Consider the following 18746-nt stretch of genomic DNA (forward strand, 5'->3'; position numbering starts at 1 on the left):
TTGAAGGGTTCTCTTGGAAACGCGATATAACCGAACTCCACGCTGGCGAAGCCGCGAGCGGAACCTAGTAACTTATAACCGTCTTACCACAAAAACTTTTAAACGTCAGTTTATGCCTTGTCTAAAAAATGTCAAATTATGACGTTGACATACGGTTCATTTTGCAGCCAAAATTTTATTAGACAAGTGTAAAACAGGGGTTAAAGTTTTTGTACTAAGGCCATAAAAGTTTGCGCTCTCTGTAACCTATCTACTCCGTGTCGGTCAAAGGCTATTCAAATATAACAGAAAACTGGTTTTTATGAACCGACAGAACATGTTATTTTTAACTATAGTAAATATACTATTAGTAGATACATACTTGCTAAACAGTTCAGTCGTTAAATTATAATGTAAATACTGAATATTTAATCATGTTATTTAAAATAGTTATTTTTCTTTGTATGTGTAAGTTTAGTGCACAGAATGATCAAGTTTTGCTTAATTTACCGGAAGGTATGTTAAGTTTAATTTATCGATTTCCCAAAAAGGAGGAGGGTCTCAATACGTCCTCATTTGTGTCAGCTAAAGTATGTTTTTTTTTTTTTTTTTTTTTTAATTTATTTATTTAATTCGGGGTTTTTATCCACATGGATATATCAACCCAGCTAAAGTATGTATAATATACACTTTATGTATCCACATAGTATTTTCCAAGCGGTTTCACCCGCGTCGTGAGTACTGACTGAGCCTAATTTTATAAAGCCAAAATTTCAATTGATTTGATTGCTTAGACGCACTCATTTTGGAACCTGTTACAAAGAAAAATTCATTCTACCCCATTAATTATAGAGAAATGCTGTAAGCTATGTAATTTTTATCCTGTTGCGAGTACCTGTAATCTGAAAACAGTTAATTTTACAGAAACACTACAAGTGACATTTCTCGTAAAAAAAATGAGGAACAATTTTCATAATGACCTCCTCTATTGACCTCCGAGGGGTCGCAAAAACCTTGAACTTCGTGACTTCTTGACCTTTGTAACTTTTTTCTTTATATCTGTATTTCCTTTGTATATTTTTAATTACACTGTAATAAAGGTGAATATAAAAAAACAGCTCATTAAGATATTTTTTCCCCAGATTTACAATGTCTAAAATGACTGTAATAAACCCAGTATATCGGGTGTGTCGTTCACAATCACATTAAATCATATCGCATATACTTTATGATATTCTATGGCGAATTGTAAAAAAAATAACCTAATCCATTCAGTGGTTTAGCTACAGGAGTCATTTTTAGGGTTCCGTAGCCAAAATGGCAAAAACGGAACCCTTATAGTTTCGTCATGTCCGTCTGTCCGTCTGTCCGTCTGTCCGTCTGTCACAGCCGATTTACTCGGAAACTATAAGTACTACAGTGATGAAATTTGATGGGAATATGTGTTGTATGAACCGCTACAAAAATATGACACTAAATAGTAAAAAAAAGAATTGGGGGTGGGGCCCCCCATACATGTAACTGAGGGATGAAATTTTTTTTTTCGATGTACATACCCGTGTGGGGTATCAATGGAAAGGTCTTTTAAAATGATATAAAGTTTTCTAAAAAACATTTTTCTTAAAGTGAACGGTTTTTGAGATATCAGCTCTCAAAGTCGTAAAAAGTATGTCCCCCCCCCTCTATTTTTATAACTACGGGGTATAAAATTCTAAAAAAAATAGAGGTGATGCATGCTAATTAACTCTTTCAACGATTTTTGGTTTGATCAAAGTATCTCTTATAGTTTTTGAGATAGGTTGATTTAACTGTAATTTACGGAACCCTTCGTGCACGAGTCCGACTCGCACTTGGCCGGTTTTTCGTTTTTATAATTTACAACATCATGTGTAAAGCAGAGATAAAGTTAGGAGTATCGTATGTTTTGATTAGTTGACAGCTATCAGTTTTCAAGGGAGAATTTCAGTTGTTTGTAATGACTGACTTTTATATGGTGTTCTAATTTTTGCACATTTTTATTCCATTTACTTTGTTTGAAAAAATCATTTTTTTATTTGTACGTATTTTTCTTTTATCTTTGTGTTAATCGACATATATTAACCAGTATATTAACGCATTTAATTGAATGTGATTATGAACGACACACCCGATATATCTTGCATTTATAATATTAGTAGGATTTAAAAATAGTTTTTTCTAGGCCACCAATGTTTTTGGAACGGGATGCTTGGAAAGTGTACCCCAATAATAGCCTGCAAATCAGCCAAAGATGCTATAAAGAGAAAGATTCACCCTCCCGTGAGTATGCACCTTTATGTACTAACAGTCTCCCGAGCCTTTTCCCAACTATGTTGGAGTCGGCTTCTAGTCTAAACGGATACAGCTGAGTACCAGTGCTTTACAAGGTGCGACTGCCTATCTGACCTCCTCAACCCAGTGACCCGGGCAATCCAATACCCTTAGTTACTACTGGTTGTCAGACTTACTGGCTTCTGACTACTCATAAACTGTCAAAGATATTCAAATAACAGCCAGGACCTTCAGTTTATCGTGGCCTCCAAAACACGTTCATCATAGTGTCCAAGATATAGGTACACAGAAAGTGTCTACAAACTTAAAAAAGTTGGTATTGCCCTATTTATTATTATATTTTTGCGCCGCAAACTTCGCACACAGGGGCTTGGCCCTGAAAATACCATGAGGATTCGAGCGACATATATTTTTCGCGCCAGAATCTGTATGCATATAGTAGGTATATATCGGTATCCTTTAGTCTGAGAGCTCTTTCTTAACGACTCCAAAAATCATCAAATATCCCGCTGTGGGTTAGCAGTGAGAGAGTGTCAGACTCTTACTGACTAAAAACGGTTGTCTGTAAATTCGGTTTACTGACGATAGTCGAACGTGACAACGTCATAAGAAATTGATCGTCAGATGTCGAACGCTGCCGAAAGCGGAGGCCGATCGTGCCTCCTTGTCTCTCGTTGCGTGCTCTCGCTTGCACTTCAAGCCGTAAACGGAACGCCTCAGAGCGAGGTAACGCCGCATGAGTCATGTTTTTTCGTGCGTGCAGCCGGCCCCATCGATTTATAAGACGTTGTCGTCGCGTCAAAACCATCGTGTTCCGTCGTAGGCCTTTTATGTACCAGCGCCGCGGTAACTCGCGCGAACAATCCCGCAGCGCAGTGTAAGAGCTAAAAGTACGAACTAAAGTAAATACATTCATGTAAAACTTAATTGATGACTTCACGTTAATCATAAAAACTTTATGATGTACAGTCATTTATTCACGAGTTTATATCTTAGTACACACATATAATACTTCTTTATTAGTATTATACAGGAATTAATTTTATCCAGTGCGCAAACTTTGTCAACTTATAGTTAAATAAGTTTTATAGACTTTAACGGGTTATTTTATTGTTGGGTTCAGTTTATGTACATATTTACATGACGTAAAAAAAAGCCTTATTTATACATATATACAACTAAAAAATGGCATCAAAAAACTCCTCATCACTGCCCACCGGGAGTGTACCCAAGAGGCTGGCAGCATTGCCACGTTGGATGGCAATGCTTAATTTTTGACCAAAATAAAAACCAGCCTTTGGGTCACTTGAAGTGTCAGCAAGTCGCTTTGCCAGATCTTTAAAAAGCAGATGAGCACTTGGACCCCACGGCCCGAGGGTTTCAACCCCAAACGGCTCAAAGGTATAGTTACCAACCAGGGTGCTATATTTGCGCCGTTTGAGGTTCTCTGCAGCCGCAGCAGCGGAACCAGCACATCGCGCCGAGCTAGGAAGGTGAGATGGTGCAAGAGTATCGACACAAGTCGCGTCCCATACTAAAGACCTACCCATCTTCCACGGGAACAACGACATACCGTCTGGTCTCTTGCCATCGTCGCGTGCCAGACCACTGGGTTCTAATATGGCTGGAACGCCTACGGCAACAAGAGCGCGACGGATTATGTCATTGATATTCGCATGCCGTGCAAATCGTCCCGCGCTGCGGCTGCACGACAAGCCGTGGTGTCCAAGGCTGCTGACAGCTTCGCCACAGTGGCAGCGGTGAGGAGAGCAGCACGGAGCACCCAAACGCAAGCAAACAGCAAGCCGGAAAGTGGTGTCGTCAAACAATGTGCCTATGTTTGACGACGGAAGTGCCAGAAGCCATAGACCCGACTCCCATTCGCCCACAGCCAGAAGGCGCGCTCGCTCTGCAGAAGAAATTGACGTATTTAGCAGATTATTCCGTATAACTCTGCAGAGCGGCTCATCCCACTGTCTCTGGGAGGACGGGTTGACGGGTGGATCAGTATTCGGGCAGGTGATTTTCCAAGCCTCTACAGCCTCAGTCAGACATGGTACCTCGCAATTGGCCAGTGTGATAGGAAGAATTTTCCTGGTCAATTGCTCAGTACCATGGACGGAGGATATAAAGGCCGGTAGGCTAATACTTGAAATTTTGCGGACGCCAAGCCCTCCCATGCGAACGGGAAGAGTAGCCTGAATCCAGGCTCGGTCGTCCAAGGCCACATTTAAAATTGATGTTAATGTGTGTCTAATAATTTTGTCAAGTTGTTCCAAAAGGTTTGTGTGCTTCCATAGAGTGGAAGCGCGCAAATAGTATGTTAATTTTGGGCCAAAACAACAATATCTAATGATTGTGATGGCTGAGTGCATGTTAATTTGGAGCAGCCTTTCCGAAATATGATTGAAATTTTGTATTTTGTCCTGAATAAAATTCGAAAATGAATTTTCATATATTGGGGAACCAAGGAGACAAAGAGAGTCCTTATCAATTAATTTAATATCCGGGGCTATTGCATTGAATTTTGAAAGTGTGTCTTGTCTGTCAGTATTGTCCGGTACAAAAAGTTCGCATTTGGAGTAATTTAAATTTAGACCTATTTCTTGAAATTTGTTTTGGAGAAAAGAAAAATCACCAAGTACTGTATCTACTTTGCCCCCCAAGATTCCGTCATCAAGATACCAAACGTTAAATTCCGAATTTAGCTGCCGAATTATAGGGTTTATGGCTAAACTGAAAATCACAGGCCCGAGTGGGTCACCCTGCTGACAGCCAACAGAAGATTCCAGAAGGTTGTCCTGATATAGTAATTTAGATGGATGTCTGTAGCATTGCCAAATAAAACTGTAAATTTGGGGTAACTCTTTTTTCGTTTCTGCCAGCAAGGTGTCCCTATTGACTGAATTAAAGGCATTCTTTATGTCAACCTTCATAATGACCTCTCCTTTGCCACAATTTAAATAGGTCGATAACGCGTGCACGGCAGCCTCGCAGCCCCCTCTTGAGCCGTAACCCAGCTGAAGGGGCTGAAATTTTTCCGAAGCACCCTCACTACAAAATTTACAGCAAATCTTGGCTACCGTGCGACGGTAAGTAGTCCCTACGGCAATTGGACGAATGCCACCATCCCTCTTGCGTAGGGCGCAGAGGTTCGCTCCATACAAGACGTCGATGACGGCCTCGTCCACCTTGCCGGCGAGCATAAGGTTGACCAGGGCTGTAAGCTCCTTCAAGAGTGACTCACCAGCTTCCCCGGCGCTTGGGCAGGTAAGGTCCTTAAGGTGTTGCGGACTCAAGCCGTCGAGGCCGCCTGCGGAACCGCTCCTGAAGGAGCCTATAGCCGTGCTCAATTGTCGACCTGTAATAATGAGGGTATGGGTGTCCGGATCAGGGGGGTCAGGAAAAGAAAGGTCATCGGATGGGGCAGGGTGTTTGCTCTCCAGAGCGGAAAGTGTTTCTGGAGAACAAGGTGCCACCACATCACTGCTGAAAAGAATCCTCGCTGCACCACTTATGTCACCTTCACTTAACTTGGATTCTACCAGGTGGGGGATGCTCCTCGAATAGGTAGAGCCTGTTGTCGGTGATTATGGACACGTATATTTTTATTTTGTAGTGTTTTAGTACAAAAAAGAAAAGTTATTGATATCTAAAGATGTTTATTTTGTAACCGATAGTACGGTCACAGTCGTCATAGTATGCACGGCGGCAACGCGAAACCGGTTTACTGACGGAGCTCCGCTCGGCGCGCGTACGAATAGTTGGTATCCATATTTTGCTGATTTTAGGGCGGACAAAAGAATGAAAAAAAAATTTTTGACTGATGATGCAGATATGTTCTGTTAACGATTCTGGACCCCCAGTTTTTTTTTGCGCACTGCTTAAAATTCATTCCTGTATATATTTCAATCGACTTTTGTTTGTTTGTTCCTACCGCAAATTCTCCGAAACCACCAAACCGATTTGGAAAATTCTTTCACTGTTTGGAAGCTACACTATTCCCGAGTAACATCATCCTCCGAGCCTTTTTCCCAAACTATGTTGGGGTCGGCTTCCAGTCTAAGCGGATTCAGCTGAGTACCAGTGCTTTACAAGAAGCGACTGCCTATCTGACCTCCTCAACCCAGTTACCCAGGCAACCCGATACCCCTTGGTTAGACTGGCGTCAGACTTACTGGCTTCTGACTACCCGTAACGACTGCCAAGGATGTTCAATGACAGCCGGGACCTACAGTATTCCTGAGTAACATAAGCTATATTTTATCCGGATACGAAAATAAGTTTCTACGGGACGCGATAGGTACCGTGGGATACAGCAAGTCTTGAATAATGGAATGGAAGACTTTGTGTACATACCTATATTATTTTAACTTATTATTTCAGATATGCAGTTTTGAAGGAGTAAACCCTATAGTTTGCTGTATAGAATGTGAGCAGACGCACAGTAATCAGTAGGTTTGGTATTCTTTTAACTACATAGTATTTAATATTACCTACTATCAACAATAATCGTTTTCTTTCTCTTACCATTTTCGAGAATAATGGCGACTTAGCTGATTCTCAGTCACGGTGGATGTTCTTATATATAAGGAGATCAGCCAGCTGCGCAGGACATAATATAGTGCACGAGCATTTGCGCAGACACAGGTGCACTCCATATTCCTTCACTCTCATAGCGCGATGGGACGGCAATCCGACACCACCGGAGAGAGATCAGGCGCAGGACAAACATTAACGTGCTCTCCAATGCACAGGTGAATCAATCAATCACCAACTTCCAACTACGGGCTGCTTTGTACCCACAAAGCGATTTAGTCCCAACCCGGGAATCGAACCCAAGACCTCGGACCAAGCGACGAGGCAGTCAATTACATTAATGAAATTGTGATTGTACATTGAATACTAATTCATATTTTTTGTATTTTCAGGGTCTCAGACTATGATATAGATTCAAGATTTAACCAATCAAGGAGCAAGGCGAGAAATTGTAAGTTCATCTTCCTACCGATTGTCGGCAGTCGCTCCATGTGAAAAGGCTAGGTTGATCTTCTTATTCGTTTATTTTTATGAGGCTGAGGAATTGAGTTGACATCAAAAAGTCCACCACTAGATCTTCTAGAATTTAATTCATTCATCATTTGCCTAGCCTTTACCCAAATATTTTGGGATCGGTTTAGAGTCTAACCGTAGCTGAGTATCAGCATGTCTACGGTGTGGCTGCCTATTTGATCTCCTCAACCCAATTACCCGGGCAATCCAATACCCCATTGTGTAAGGCTAGTCAGACTTACTGGCTTCTTACTACCCGTAACAAGTGCCTAAGATGTTCAATGACAGCCTCAATACTCTAAAAAGTTCCTTCTTATTTCAGATTGCTTAAAATACTTGGCAAAATTAAGCTATCCATGCCGTTTTGTTCCAAGATATCTGCCTGAAGAGAAGGTGGATCCTGAGAGGAACTGCTACCAGGAGGAACCGACTCTAGAAGATGATGGCACCACCAAGTTTATTGAAGATTATATTTCTACCACTGAAAGCAGTGGTTTGTTACATCTGGTAAGTTTATCTTCTCATATCTATCCATCCTCCAATCTTTTTTCCCAACTATGTTGGGGTCGGCTTCCAGTCTAACCGGATGCAGCTGAGTACCAGTGTTTTACAAGGAGCGACTGCCTATCTGACCTCCTCAACCCAGTTACCCTGGCAACCCAATACCCCTTGGTTAGACTGGTGTGTGTTCTCATATCTACATGTGTATATATATGTTACCGTAAGATTACAAACATCGTTAGATTACAATCTATCTCGAGAGATTGTAAACTGTCGAATTATTGTGAACCGTAACATCTGATTGCAATTTAACGCATTATTTTTCGCTATATTATAATCTATCGATGAGAAATTGTCAAATTGTCAACTGTCCGAAAGCTCTCTCTGATTGGTCAGTCTTTTTGTAAGATCGACCAATCACGACCAGCCGTTCTGTTCCCATGGAGTTCCCGTAGAGTTAGGAATGAAATAGAGGTGTCAGTTAAATAAAATAAATGCTCTTCAAAAATTCTTCAAGTATTAAATTTATATAAAAATAACTCTTATAAAAATACAGTTAGGTATTTTGTCTTCAAATACAAACTAATATTTAAAAATAAAATAAAAGGGGTGCTAATTAAACAGGCTTCTTTTTAATATCATTATTCGCCCCCAAAAATGTATGTTGCCTTCTAAATTACTAAGTCAGCCACAATTAATAAAGCGTCAAGCATTTAAATAATACTATCTTAGCCACGAGTTATCTTCCACTCTAAATACAACTCAGCATGATGGTTATTTTTTTGCATCTAAATTTGTAGCATGCATTCTAACAGTAAACTTCTTAAATACTATTAAATGACATCATAAAAATATTTATTTACCTTCTAATTTTTTAACTCGTACCTACTGAGTTTTTTGTTTAAAATATAACACATCCCATATTAATTGACCCAGCATGGAAGTAAGCATGCAACATGCAGCAAGCATAACTTCTGTCACGGCTCCGGCGCTGCGGGGCTCCGGCGGTCCCATGCGAGCTTATCGTCGCAGATGGTTTTCACGCTCACCACCGCAGCTTCGGCTTGCTGGCCGGCGGAGCCGGCCAGCCTCAGCCGCGGCGGCGAGCGCTGAAACTACCTGCGCCTCAGCTCGCAGGCCGCCTCGCCCCTCCGCGCCTACGCGGTTTTGAATTGCACTCTAGGGGTAGGGCAGACAAGACTACGTGGAGTCGGTTTTGCAGCGATTCGTTTTCGTCACTAACTTCAATTTTTAGTACAATTTTTAATTGTGTGTAATTTGAGTCTTAAAAATTAAGTACAATTTTTGATTTTATAAAAAATTAAACCGTCACTTATTTTTGCACGTCAAAGAGCTGTGACACCGGGAGTTGCAAAGAACATTGTCTTTTTTGACGTTCTACCAATCAGCGCGCAAGATGCATTCCGTTCTACGCCAGTTGACAATTTGACCGCTCTACATCGCTCTCGATCTTACAAAAAGACTGACCAATCAGGGAGAGCTTTCGGACAGTTGACAATTTGACAATTTCTCATCGATAGATTATAATATAGCGAAAAATAATGCGTTAAATTGCAATCAGGTGTTACGGTTTACAATAATTCGACAGTTTACAATCTCTCGAGATAGATTGTAATCTAACGATGTTTGTAATCTTACGGTGACATATATATATAGTTATTTACCCTTAACTATAACTGCCTCGTTGGTCTAGTTGTCGCAAGTGCGGCTGCTGAGCACGAGGTCTCGGGTTCGATTCCCGAGTCGGGCCGAAATCGCTTTGTGGGTTTTAGAAGACTTTCACAAAGCAGCCCGGAGCCTGGAAGTTGGTGATTGATACACCCGTGCATCGGAGAGCACGTAAATGTCGGTCCTGCGCCTGATCTCTCTCCGGTCGTGTCGGATTGCCGTCCCATCGGGCTATGAGAGTGAAGGAATAGGGAGTGCACCTGTGTCTGCGCAAATGCTTGTTCACTATAATATGTCCTGCGCAGTTGGCTAATCTCCTTACATGAGAACAGCCGCCGTAGCCGATAATCGGCTAGGAGGACATCATCATCATCATTTACCCTTCTCTAAGTCCATCCAAAGATTGTTTGTTGTAGGAGATTGCTTTTAGTAATAAGACTGACCTTTGAGTCACGTATACTTTTTCAAATATTAAAATGTAAATTGGTGTAAATACTTAAAAATATCCATGTCCATTCTTTTTTCATTAGCAGCCTTACTTATAAATGTGAATTAAATATAAGTAATACTTAAGGGCTGTTTAAGAAAATTCTTACTTATAAACGTTGCTTAAGCATGTCTTAACTAACATTTAATCACTACTTAAGACTTTAAGCAGTGATTAGTTAAAATGTTGCTTAGAAGGTGATTAGTGATTTTATAAGTAAGGGGGTTAATTTTTAAGAGTATCTTAATTCCAATCGTTCAGTCGGTCTTATGAAGTTATTTGTTTAAGTTACAAAGTTACATGTAACATGATTAGGCTTAGGTAATTCAGATATTCGCAAATAAATGAAGTATTCAAATATTGTTATGTTCACAGGACCGTTACCACTATCAACCTTTACCCCCAATAAGTTTCGGGTTCGATGCTCAACGCAGCCAGTTTCCTCATATGGTAAGTTTTATGGCCTGTTCACTGGTTACTGATAAAACCTAAGACATAACCTATCAGGAACTTATCTGACAGATAATAATAATAAGCCCCGCAGGGCATCTGAGGCGGATGACGGGGAGTAGCGACCCCGCGGGGCTATATATCCGAGTGCTCCAGGGAGAGTATACTGTCCCCCATCTCCGGCCTGCCGGAGTGAAGCATGACGGGGGATAGGTCTCCCGCCTCTTGGCTTGCCTTCATCGGCCGGTCAGAGTGGAGTCGCTAGAGTAGGGTTAGCAGCCCGCTCGGAGGGTAGGTGCCTCGTGGTAAGTGGCGAGTGGGCCGGTGATGCTGGACCCACAGGGAGCGCGTGATCTGCGTTTAAAGTCCGCCGAGGTATCCTCACCCTTCAGCCGCTCAATTACTGTTGCCCCCTTGTTGCGATTTAGCGACTGATTCCCGGGGGCCCAGTAAGTGAGTTGGCGAGTCTCCACCTGCCATTTTTACATGTATTTATTACATTGTTATCGGCAGGTGCCATAGTTCCCGTAGTTTCCCCATTCCTAGTCCACTAGCATCCCATCACAATAGCCCAAGTAGTTTTCATCCATAGTTAGCAATAGTTTAGGGATTGTCCTTGGGTACATTTTTATAGTGTATACAGGGATAATCGTCGGTTTTGTGTTACCATTTCATTAAAGTTGTCTCAAAAGGGCTTCAGCGTGTTGGCTTCGGCCCCGCGTTCGCCTTCCAAAAATCCGGGACTCTGTAGTCCCGTGGTCGGTTAGAGACATACAAATAATAATAAATAATAACTTTTGGTTTCACAGTATAGCAATATCTGGCAAAAGTTATAAATAGAAAGCCTATTTATCAGGCAGATAACATTAACTAGCTGACACTTTATCGGTAACATTGAAACTGGGCCTTAGTATGGTTCATCTCTCTTTGGTCTAGTGGTCGCTTAACGTGGCTTTTTTTTAACGCCGTCAAAAATCATCAAATGACCCCTCCTGCTGTGGGTTAGCAGCGGTGAGGGAGTGTCAGACTCTTACTGACTAAAAACCGTCGTGTTCCGTCGTTGGCCTTTTATGTACCAGGGCCGCGGTAACTCTATCGAAAAATCCCGCAGCCCCGAATCGCGTAACGTGGCTGCTGTGCACATAGTCTACATTCACAAAGCAGCCCTGAGTCTTGAAGTTGGTGACTAATACACCCGTGCATCGGAGAGCATGTTAATGTCGGTCCTGCTTGTGATCTCCCTCCGGTCGTGTCGGATTGCCGTCCCACTGGGCTATTTAGAGTGTAAGAATAGTGAGTGCACCTGTGTCTGCGCAAATGTGCGTGCACTATAATATGTATGTCCTGCGCAGCTGGCTGATCTCCTTATATGACATATCATCATCATCACCGTTTGTACTATACTTAATGGTTGTACTTCTACGTTCCAGGCTCTGCTGGGGTATGGTGAGGACATGAAGACGGCGCAGTGGCTGTGTGGAGGCTCCGTCATCAGTGAGCGATACATCCTCACTGCTGCACACTGCATATCCAGTCCTACTGCGTAAGTACCTGACCATTTTAATGACCCCTCTCGATGTAAATACAAAGTATAAGGATATTGACTTTTTGGGTGTGAAATAATCTTTACAGAGGGGAAACATTGCTGTGGATCCTTCGAAAAAGTTACCGCGGCGCTGTTACATAAAGGACTTCAGAAGGAACATGATGGGTTTTAGTCAGTAAGAGTCTGACAGTCCCTCACGCTGCACACACAGCGGGAGGGATCGTTTGGTGATTTCCCATAAAAAAGGGGGGAAACATGTATTTTTTTGTAGTATCCGATATCTACTGTACTGATTTGAACTCTTTCACTATTGGAACTACATATAGCTACACTATCACTGAACAACGTTGGCTATATTTAACCCGGGGGCTTGGATTAGTTTCCACGGGGCGCCGATGACGACATGAACCGTTGACAGAAGCTTGTAAACTCTAGGCTTCTAAATCATAATTTGACAATTCTTTTTATCTTGTTGCCAATTTTTTTCAAACTCAAAATAGATTTTCAAAAACTACAAGATACCATAAAAGTTTCCTCCATATTGTCTCCCTAAACTCCTACCTTTCACCATCTTTAGAGGTCCCGTGAGATACATAGCTGTGGGAATGTTGAGGCGTTCAGACCCTCCGGCCTTCTGGAGGAGGCACCACGTGACGAGTATAGTTCCTCACCCGGAGTATGTTCCTCCTCATAAGTACCACGACATCGCACTACTGGAAACTGACACTGAGTAAGTATTTAGCAGAAATATGGATAAGAGAGTTCCTGACTTTCATGACAAACATATTGCTTTACTTCCTCGTAGTAACGTCATCAGGATTATGACGGCAAGTGACGACCGCCAAAGGTGTACAAATGGTAGTCAGAAAAAAGAGTCAGGACTCGGCAATTTAACGTGCCTTCAGAAAGCCATATTTTTACACCGTGTTTTTACAATACAATGAAATCTTTCACACAAAGAACCAAAGAACGCAAATAACAAAATAATAATCCCTAGGTTATTTTTCCAGTATTCAGTTCGACGGTTCCGTCCTGCCCGCCTGTCTGCACTCGGAGCCGAACCCTGCTGCACTAGGTTCGGGGCGCGGCACTGGCCGGCCGGGGCTGGCCAGTGAGTCCCGCGCCGAAATGTGCCGAAACCAGCGCGACTGCGTCAAATTGACATTTTGATTATTTGTGTTTTTGAGTGCTATTTTGATTTGTTACTTTTATTATTGTAAATATTCTTTTGTGGAAAATTAATAGTTGTAAGTGTATACAAATAAGTAGCGAGGCACCCAGATGTATAGTAATGGTGATGGGAGTGTAAGTGCTTGTCAATCTTCAACATCTCTGGATGCCCTGAGATGCCCGCTGTGCCCCCAAGCACGTTTTTTTAAAGGTAAGCGGGGTTTGAACGTGCACATTGGGAAGACACATAAATCCCAAAGTGCAGTTCCTCCCACACTAACCCCGACAAACCCAGATACCGACACACCTTTGGAACCGTTTTGGAAAAGACTTTCCAAATTCAAAAACACAATTCCAATCCTAAAGCGGGTTCCCCGAGGCGCCAGGACTTTAGTAGCTCAACATCTGGCAGGTTGTGTCCGCCTGGCTGCACGGGAGAACTCGCAACGTGCTTGGGAGAACTTACTCACCTTCCCTTATAGAATCTTACATATCCAAAAAAATTTGGCATCCAAAAAGTCTTTAACGACCCAAATTAAAGATAATTGTAATGTTTCGGCCAGAGATTTCGACACTAAATCACCGACAACAGGCTCTACCTATTCGAGGAGCATCCCCCACCTGGTAGAATCCAAGTTAAGTGAAGGTGACATAAGTGGTGCAGCGAGGATTCTTTTCAGCAGTGATGTGGTGGCACCTTGTTCTCCAGAAACACTTTCCGCTCTGGAGAGCAAACACCCTGCCCCTTCCGATGACCTTTCTTTTCCTGACCCCCCTGATCCGGACACCCATACCCTCATTATTACAGGTCGACAATTGAGCACGGCTATAGGCTCCTTCAGGAGCGGTTCCGCAGGCGGCCTCGACGGCTTGAGTCCGCAACACCTTAAGGACCTTACCTGCCCAAGCGCCGGGGAAGCTGGTGAGTCACTCTTGAAGGAGCTTACAGCCCTGGTCAACCTTATGCTCGCCGGCAAGGTGGACGAGGCCGTCATCGACGTCTTGTATGGAGCGAACCTCTGCGCCCTACGCAAGAGGGATGGTGGCATTCGTCCAATTGCCGTAGGGACTACTTACCGTCGCACGGTAGCCAAGATTTGCTGTAAATTTTGTAGTGAGGGTGTTTCGGAAAAATTTCAGCCCCTTCAGCTGGGTTACGGCTCAAGAGGGGGCTGCGAGGCTGCCGTGCACGCGTTATCGACCTATTTAAATTGTGGCAAAGGAGAGGTCATTATGAAGGTTGACATAAAGAATGCCTTTAATTCAGTCAATAGGGACACCTTGCTGGCAGAAACGAAAAAAGAGTTACCCCAAATTTACAGTTTTATTTGGCAATGCTACAGACATCCATCTAAATTACTATATCAGGACAACCTTCTGGAATCTTCTGTTGGCTGTCAGCAGGGTGACCCACTCGGGCCTGTGATTTTCAGTTTAGCCATAAACCCTATAATTCGGCAGCTAAATTCGGAATTTAACGTTTGGTATCTTGATGACGGAACCTTGGGGGGCAAAGTAGATACAGTACTTGGTGATTTTTCTTTTCTCCAAAACAAATTTCAAGAAATAGGTCTAAATTTAAATTACTCCAAATGCGAACTTTTTGTACCGGACAATACTGACAGACAAGACACACTTTCAAAATTCAATGCAATAGCCCCGGATATTAAATTAATTGATAAGGACTCTCTTTGTCTCCTTGGTTCCCCAATATATGAAAATTCATTTTCGAATTTTATTCAGGACAAAATACAAAATTTCAATCATATTTCGGAAAGGCTGCTCCAAATTAACATGCACTCAGCCATCACAATCATTAGATACTGTTGTTTTGGCCCAAAATTAACATACTATTTGCGCGCTTCCACTCTATGGAAGCACACAAACCTTTTGGAACAACTTGACAAAATTATTAGACACACATTAACATCAATTTTAAATGTGGCCTTGGACGACCGAGCCTGGATTCAGGCTACTCTTCCCGTTCGCATGGGAGGGCTTGGCGTCCGCAAAATTTCAAGTATTAGCCTACCGGCCTTTATATCCTCCGTCCATGGTACTGAGCAATTGACCAGGAAAATTCTTCCTATCACACTGGCCAATTGCGAGGTACCATGTCTGACTGAGGCTGTAGAGGCTTGGAAAATCACCTGCCCGAATACTGATCCACCCGTCAACCCGTCCTCCCAGAGACAGTGGGATGAGCCGCTCTGCAGAGTTATACGGAATAATCTGCTAAATACGTCAATTTCTTCTGCAGAGCGAGCGCGCCTTCTGGCTGTGGGCGAATGGGAGTCGGGTCTATGGCTTCTGGCACTTCCGTCGTCAAACATAGGCACATTGTTTGACGACACCACTTTCCGGCTTGCTGTTTGCTTGCGTTTGGGTGCTCCGTGCTGCTCTCCTCACCGCTGCCACTGTGGCGAAGCTGTCAGCAGCCTTGGACACCACGGCTTGTCGTGCAGCCGCAGCGCGGGACGATTTGCACGGCATGCGAATATCAATGACATAATCCGTCGCGCTCTTGTTGCCGTAGGCGTTCCAGCCATATTAGAACCCAGTGGTCTGGCACGCGACGATGGCAAGAGACCAGACGGTATGTCGTTGTTCCCGTGGAAGATGGGTAGGTCTTTAGTATGGGACGCGACTTGTGTCGATACTCTTGCACCATCTCACCTTCCTAGCTCGGCGCGATGTGCTGGTTCCGCTGCTGCGGCTGCAGAGAACCTCAAACGGCGCAAATATAGCACCCTGGTTGGTAACTATACCTTTGAGCCGTTTGGGGTTGAAACCCTCGGGCCGTGGGGTCCAAGTGCTCATCTGCTTTTTAAAGATCTGGCAAAGCGACTTGCTGACACTTCAAGTGACCCAAAGGCTGGTTTTTATTTTGGTCAAAAATTAAGCATTGCCATCCAACGTGGCAATGCTGCCAGCCTCTTGGGTACACTCCCGGTGGGCAGCGATGAGGAGTTTTTTGATGCCATTTTTTAGTTGTATATATGTATAAATAAGGCTTTTTTTTTACGTCATGTAAATATGTACATAAACTGAACCCTTTCCGTCTAAATAAATCTTTAATATAAGTAGGATTTACACGCATATTTTCGATATAAAAGACATCAACGCGCGCCCACGATATGTGCTGTCGTATTACAAATTGATCATTTCATTTCATTCACAAGAATTTATGACTTTTATTAAAATAACTCATTCAAAATATTGCTTTTATTATAATGGAAATCCAAAAAACCTTAAGACAGTGGTTCTTACCTTATTCCTTTACAAGCATTCATATTCATTTTACATCATTCTTTTCTAGGTAAAACTAGAGAGATACGATGAAGAAACCTGCTCCCAACTGTATCCCAAGCACAGGCATTTGGTTTACGGTTACAATCACACCACACAAATGTGCTATGGAGATTACGAGAAGCCGAAAGATACATGCGAGGTAGGCACGACGTTTTTTTTTTAATAAAAAATTGAATGAACATTACAGGGAGGTCAGATAGGCAGTCGCTTCTTGTAAAGCACTGGTACTCAGCTGAATCCGATTAGACTGGAAGCCAACCCCAACATGGTTGGGAAAAAGGCTCGGAGGGTGATGATGAACATGACAGAGAGTGAATGTTAGCATGACGCCGTCAGCCTTTTCCCGTTGGGTTCGGCTATCCGGATTCAGCTGAGTACCAGTGTGCCACATGGATAGACTGCCTATCTGACCACCTCAACCCAGTTACTATTTGGTAAAACTGGTTGTCGGACTGTTCAAATGAAAGCCGGGACACATTTAACGCCTTCCGAAACACGGAAGAACTTTTCATGATGGAAATGGATCGATGCGTAGCGTAATTTTATGATCGACTAGCTTCTGCCAGCGGTTTCACCCGCATCCCGTGGGAACCTTGGCACGAACCCGGATAAAAAGTAGCATATAGACTTTCTCGATAAACACTGGAAGAATACACTAGGTTATCTAACACTGAAAGAATTTTTCAAATCGGACGAAACTAACAAACAAACAAACTTTTCAGCTTTATAATATTAGTATAGATAGGTATAGATTCACCTACCCTACACATTTTCCTTAAAAGCTTCATTATTTCGGGAACCCAATCAGCGTAAACGAAATACTGTTTTCATTAATACTGTGGTCTTCAGAATCCGAATTGCATTACCAGTTCACGGGAGACGCCCTGAGCTGACTATTGCAGTCATCATAGCTACCTTTAGAATGTGGTGAGGGTCTATCATCAGTATAATCATCAGCACGAAACTTGAGCGCTGACCTTCACCTGCGCAGAAGTAATTTATTGGGTCCCTTTTGTGGTATGAAGTGAGGCGCGGGGACGGGGTAAAGCGGTGATTGGCCCGCAGCGCATCGCGTCATAGCCGTCACTCGGATTTGTTTCTTTGCTAATAAATCACTTCTGCGCAGGTTAGGGTCAGCGCTCAAGATTCGTGTCGATGATTCTACACTGGTCTAATGCTGGATGAAGGAATTAATTTACCCTACTTTTCCTTTTCTTATTAAACATCTCTAGCAATAATTACGGGTAGTCAGAAGCTATTAAGTCTGACAACCAGTTTTGCCAAATCGGGTTGCCCGGGTAACTGGGTTGAGGAGGTCAGGTAGGCAGTCGGTCCTTTTAAAACTAGTACTGCTCAGCTGCATCCGGTTAGACTGGAAGCCGACCTCAACATAGTTGGGAAATGGGCTCGAGGGATGATGACTGAGCCTCGTACACTGAGCTTAAACCTGCAGCTCACTCGATGACAAGAAGATTGATTGCGAACGTTCGTCAATATTTTTTTTCCCAGGGTGACAGCGGGGGTCCTCTCCAAATAGCAAACGACATGTTGAACTGCGCGTACGACATCATCGGCGTGACGTCATACGGGCGTCAGTGTGGCGTCACCGCGGGCTCCGGGATCTACACCCGGGTGTACCACTACTTACCCTGGATTGAGAGCATCGTCTGGCCTTGAAGAACTTTTTAGATGTCAGTGATATTAAGCGTGGAGCACCTACTTAGACAGTTTTTAAACCAAACTGACTGTCAGCCACCGCGGATTGATACGCGCGGCAGATTCCGTTTGTGCGAAAGCTGTTTAAATATAATATTAACCGTGATTTAACAGAACCCAGTATTTGATTTATAAGTAACAATTAAGGTATCTACGTTTTAAAAGCTAGCTGCTGCATAAAATCTAATACTAATCTAGCTTCTGGTTTGTATGTATTTGTATGAAACCGTTTTTGATCGAAGAGCACGTGCAGTCGCTCTCAGATATCGACCGATTTCATGCAGTCGCTGCAAGTGCGGTCGACAGTTGCGGCAGATAGCATAGGTACAAAACGCACCTTTACACTTTACACTATTACTGTTACAGCCTTTGTACCGTCCCACTGCTGGGCTGCGGCCTCCTCTCACACGGAGAAGGATTGAGCGTTAATCACCACCCTTGATCAGCGCGGGTTGCTGATTTCAGACTACTAGCATATGAAAAATAACATAAACTTAAACTCTTACAATAAGAAAAGGAACTATTCTATTAGGT

The 18746-nt window shown here is 43.0% G+C and overlaps 1 protein-coding gene across 1 annotated transcript; it reads left to right on the forward strand.

The window, feature by feature from the left end:
* The first annotated feature begins 371 nt into the window (after positions 1–371).
* LOC124643927 (serine protease snake-like) lies at positions 372–18731 on the forward strand. The gene is made up of 12 exons (XM_047183052.1): positions 372–495; positions 2180–2277; positions 6676–6743; positions 7221–7279; positions 7664–7848; positions 10394–10468; positions 11899–12011; positions 12592–12744; positions 13025–13125; positions 14134–14246; positions 16504–16635; positions 18006–18731. The coding sequence occupies exons 1-12, from the start codon at positions 414–416 to the stop codon at positions 18171–18173; spliced, it is 1347 nt and encodes a 448-aa protein (XP_047039008.1). The 5' UTR covers positions 372–413; the 3' UTR covers positions 18174–18731.
* Positions 18732–18746: the final 15 nt, after the last annotated feature.

Source organism: Helicoverpa zea, chromosome 29 (genome assembly GCF_022581195.2).
Source record: "Helicoverpa zea isolate HzStark_Cry1AcR chromosome 29, ilHelZeax1.1, whole genome shotgun sequence".
NCBI lineage: Eukaryota > Metazoa > Arthropoda > Insecta > Lepidoptera > Noctuidae > Helicoverpa > Helicoverpa zea.

What these genes read in the sequence shown, in the direction of transcription:
- LOC124643927 (XM_047183052.1), top strand. Translation starts at nt 414, where the DNA reads ATGTTATTTAAAATAGTTATTTTTCTTTGTATGTGTAAGTTTAGTGCA. An exon ending in GAGCAGACGCACAGTAATCA is followed by an intron (nt 6,744 to 7,220) that starts GTAGGTTTGGTA and finishes TTGTATTTTCAG; the next exon opens with GGTCTCAGACTATGATATAG. An exon ending in CTACTGGAAACTGACACTGA is followed by an intron (nt 12,745 to 13,024) that starts GTAAGTATTTAG and finishes TTATTTTTCCAG; the next exon opens with TATTCAGTTCGACGGTTCCG.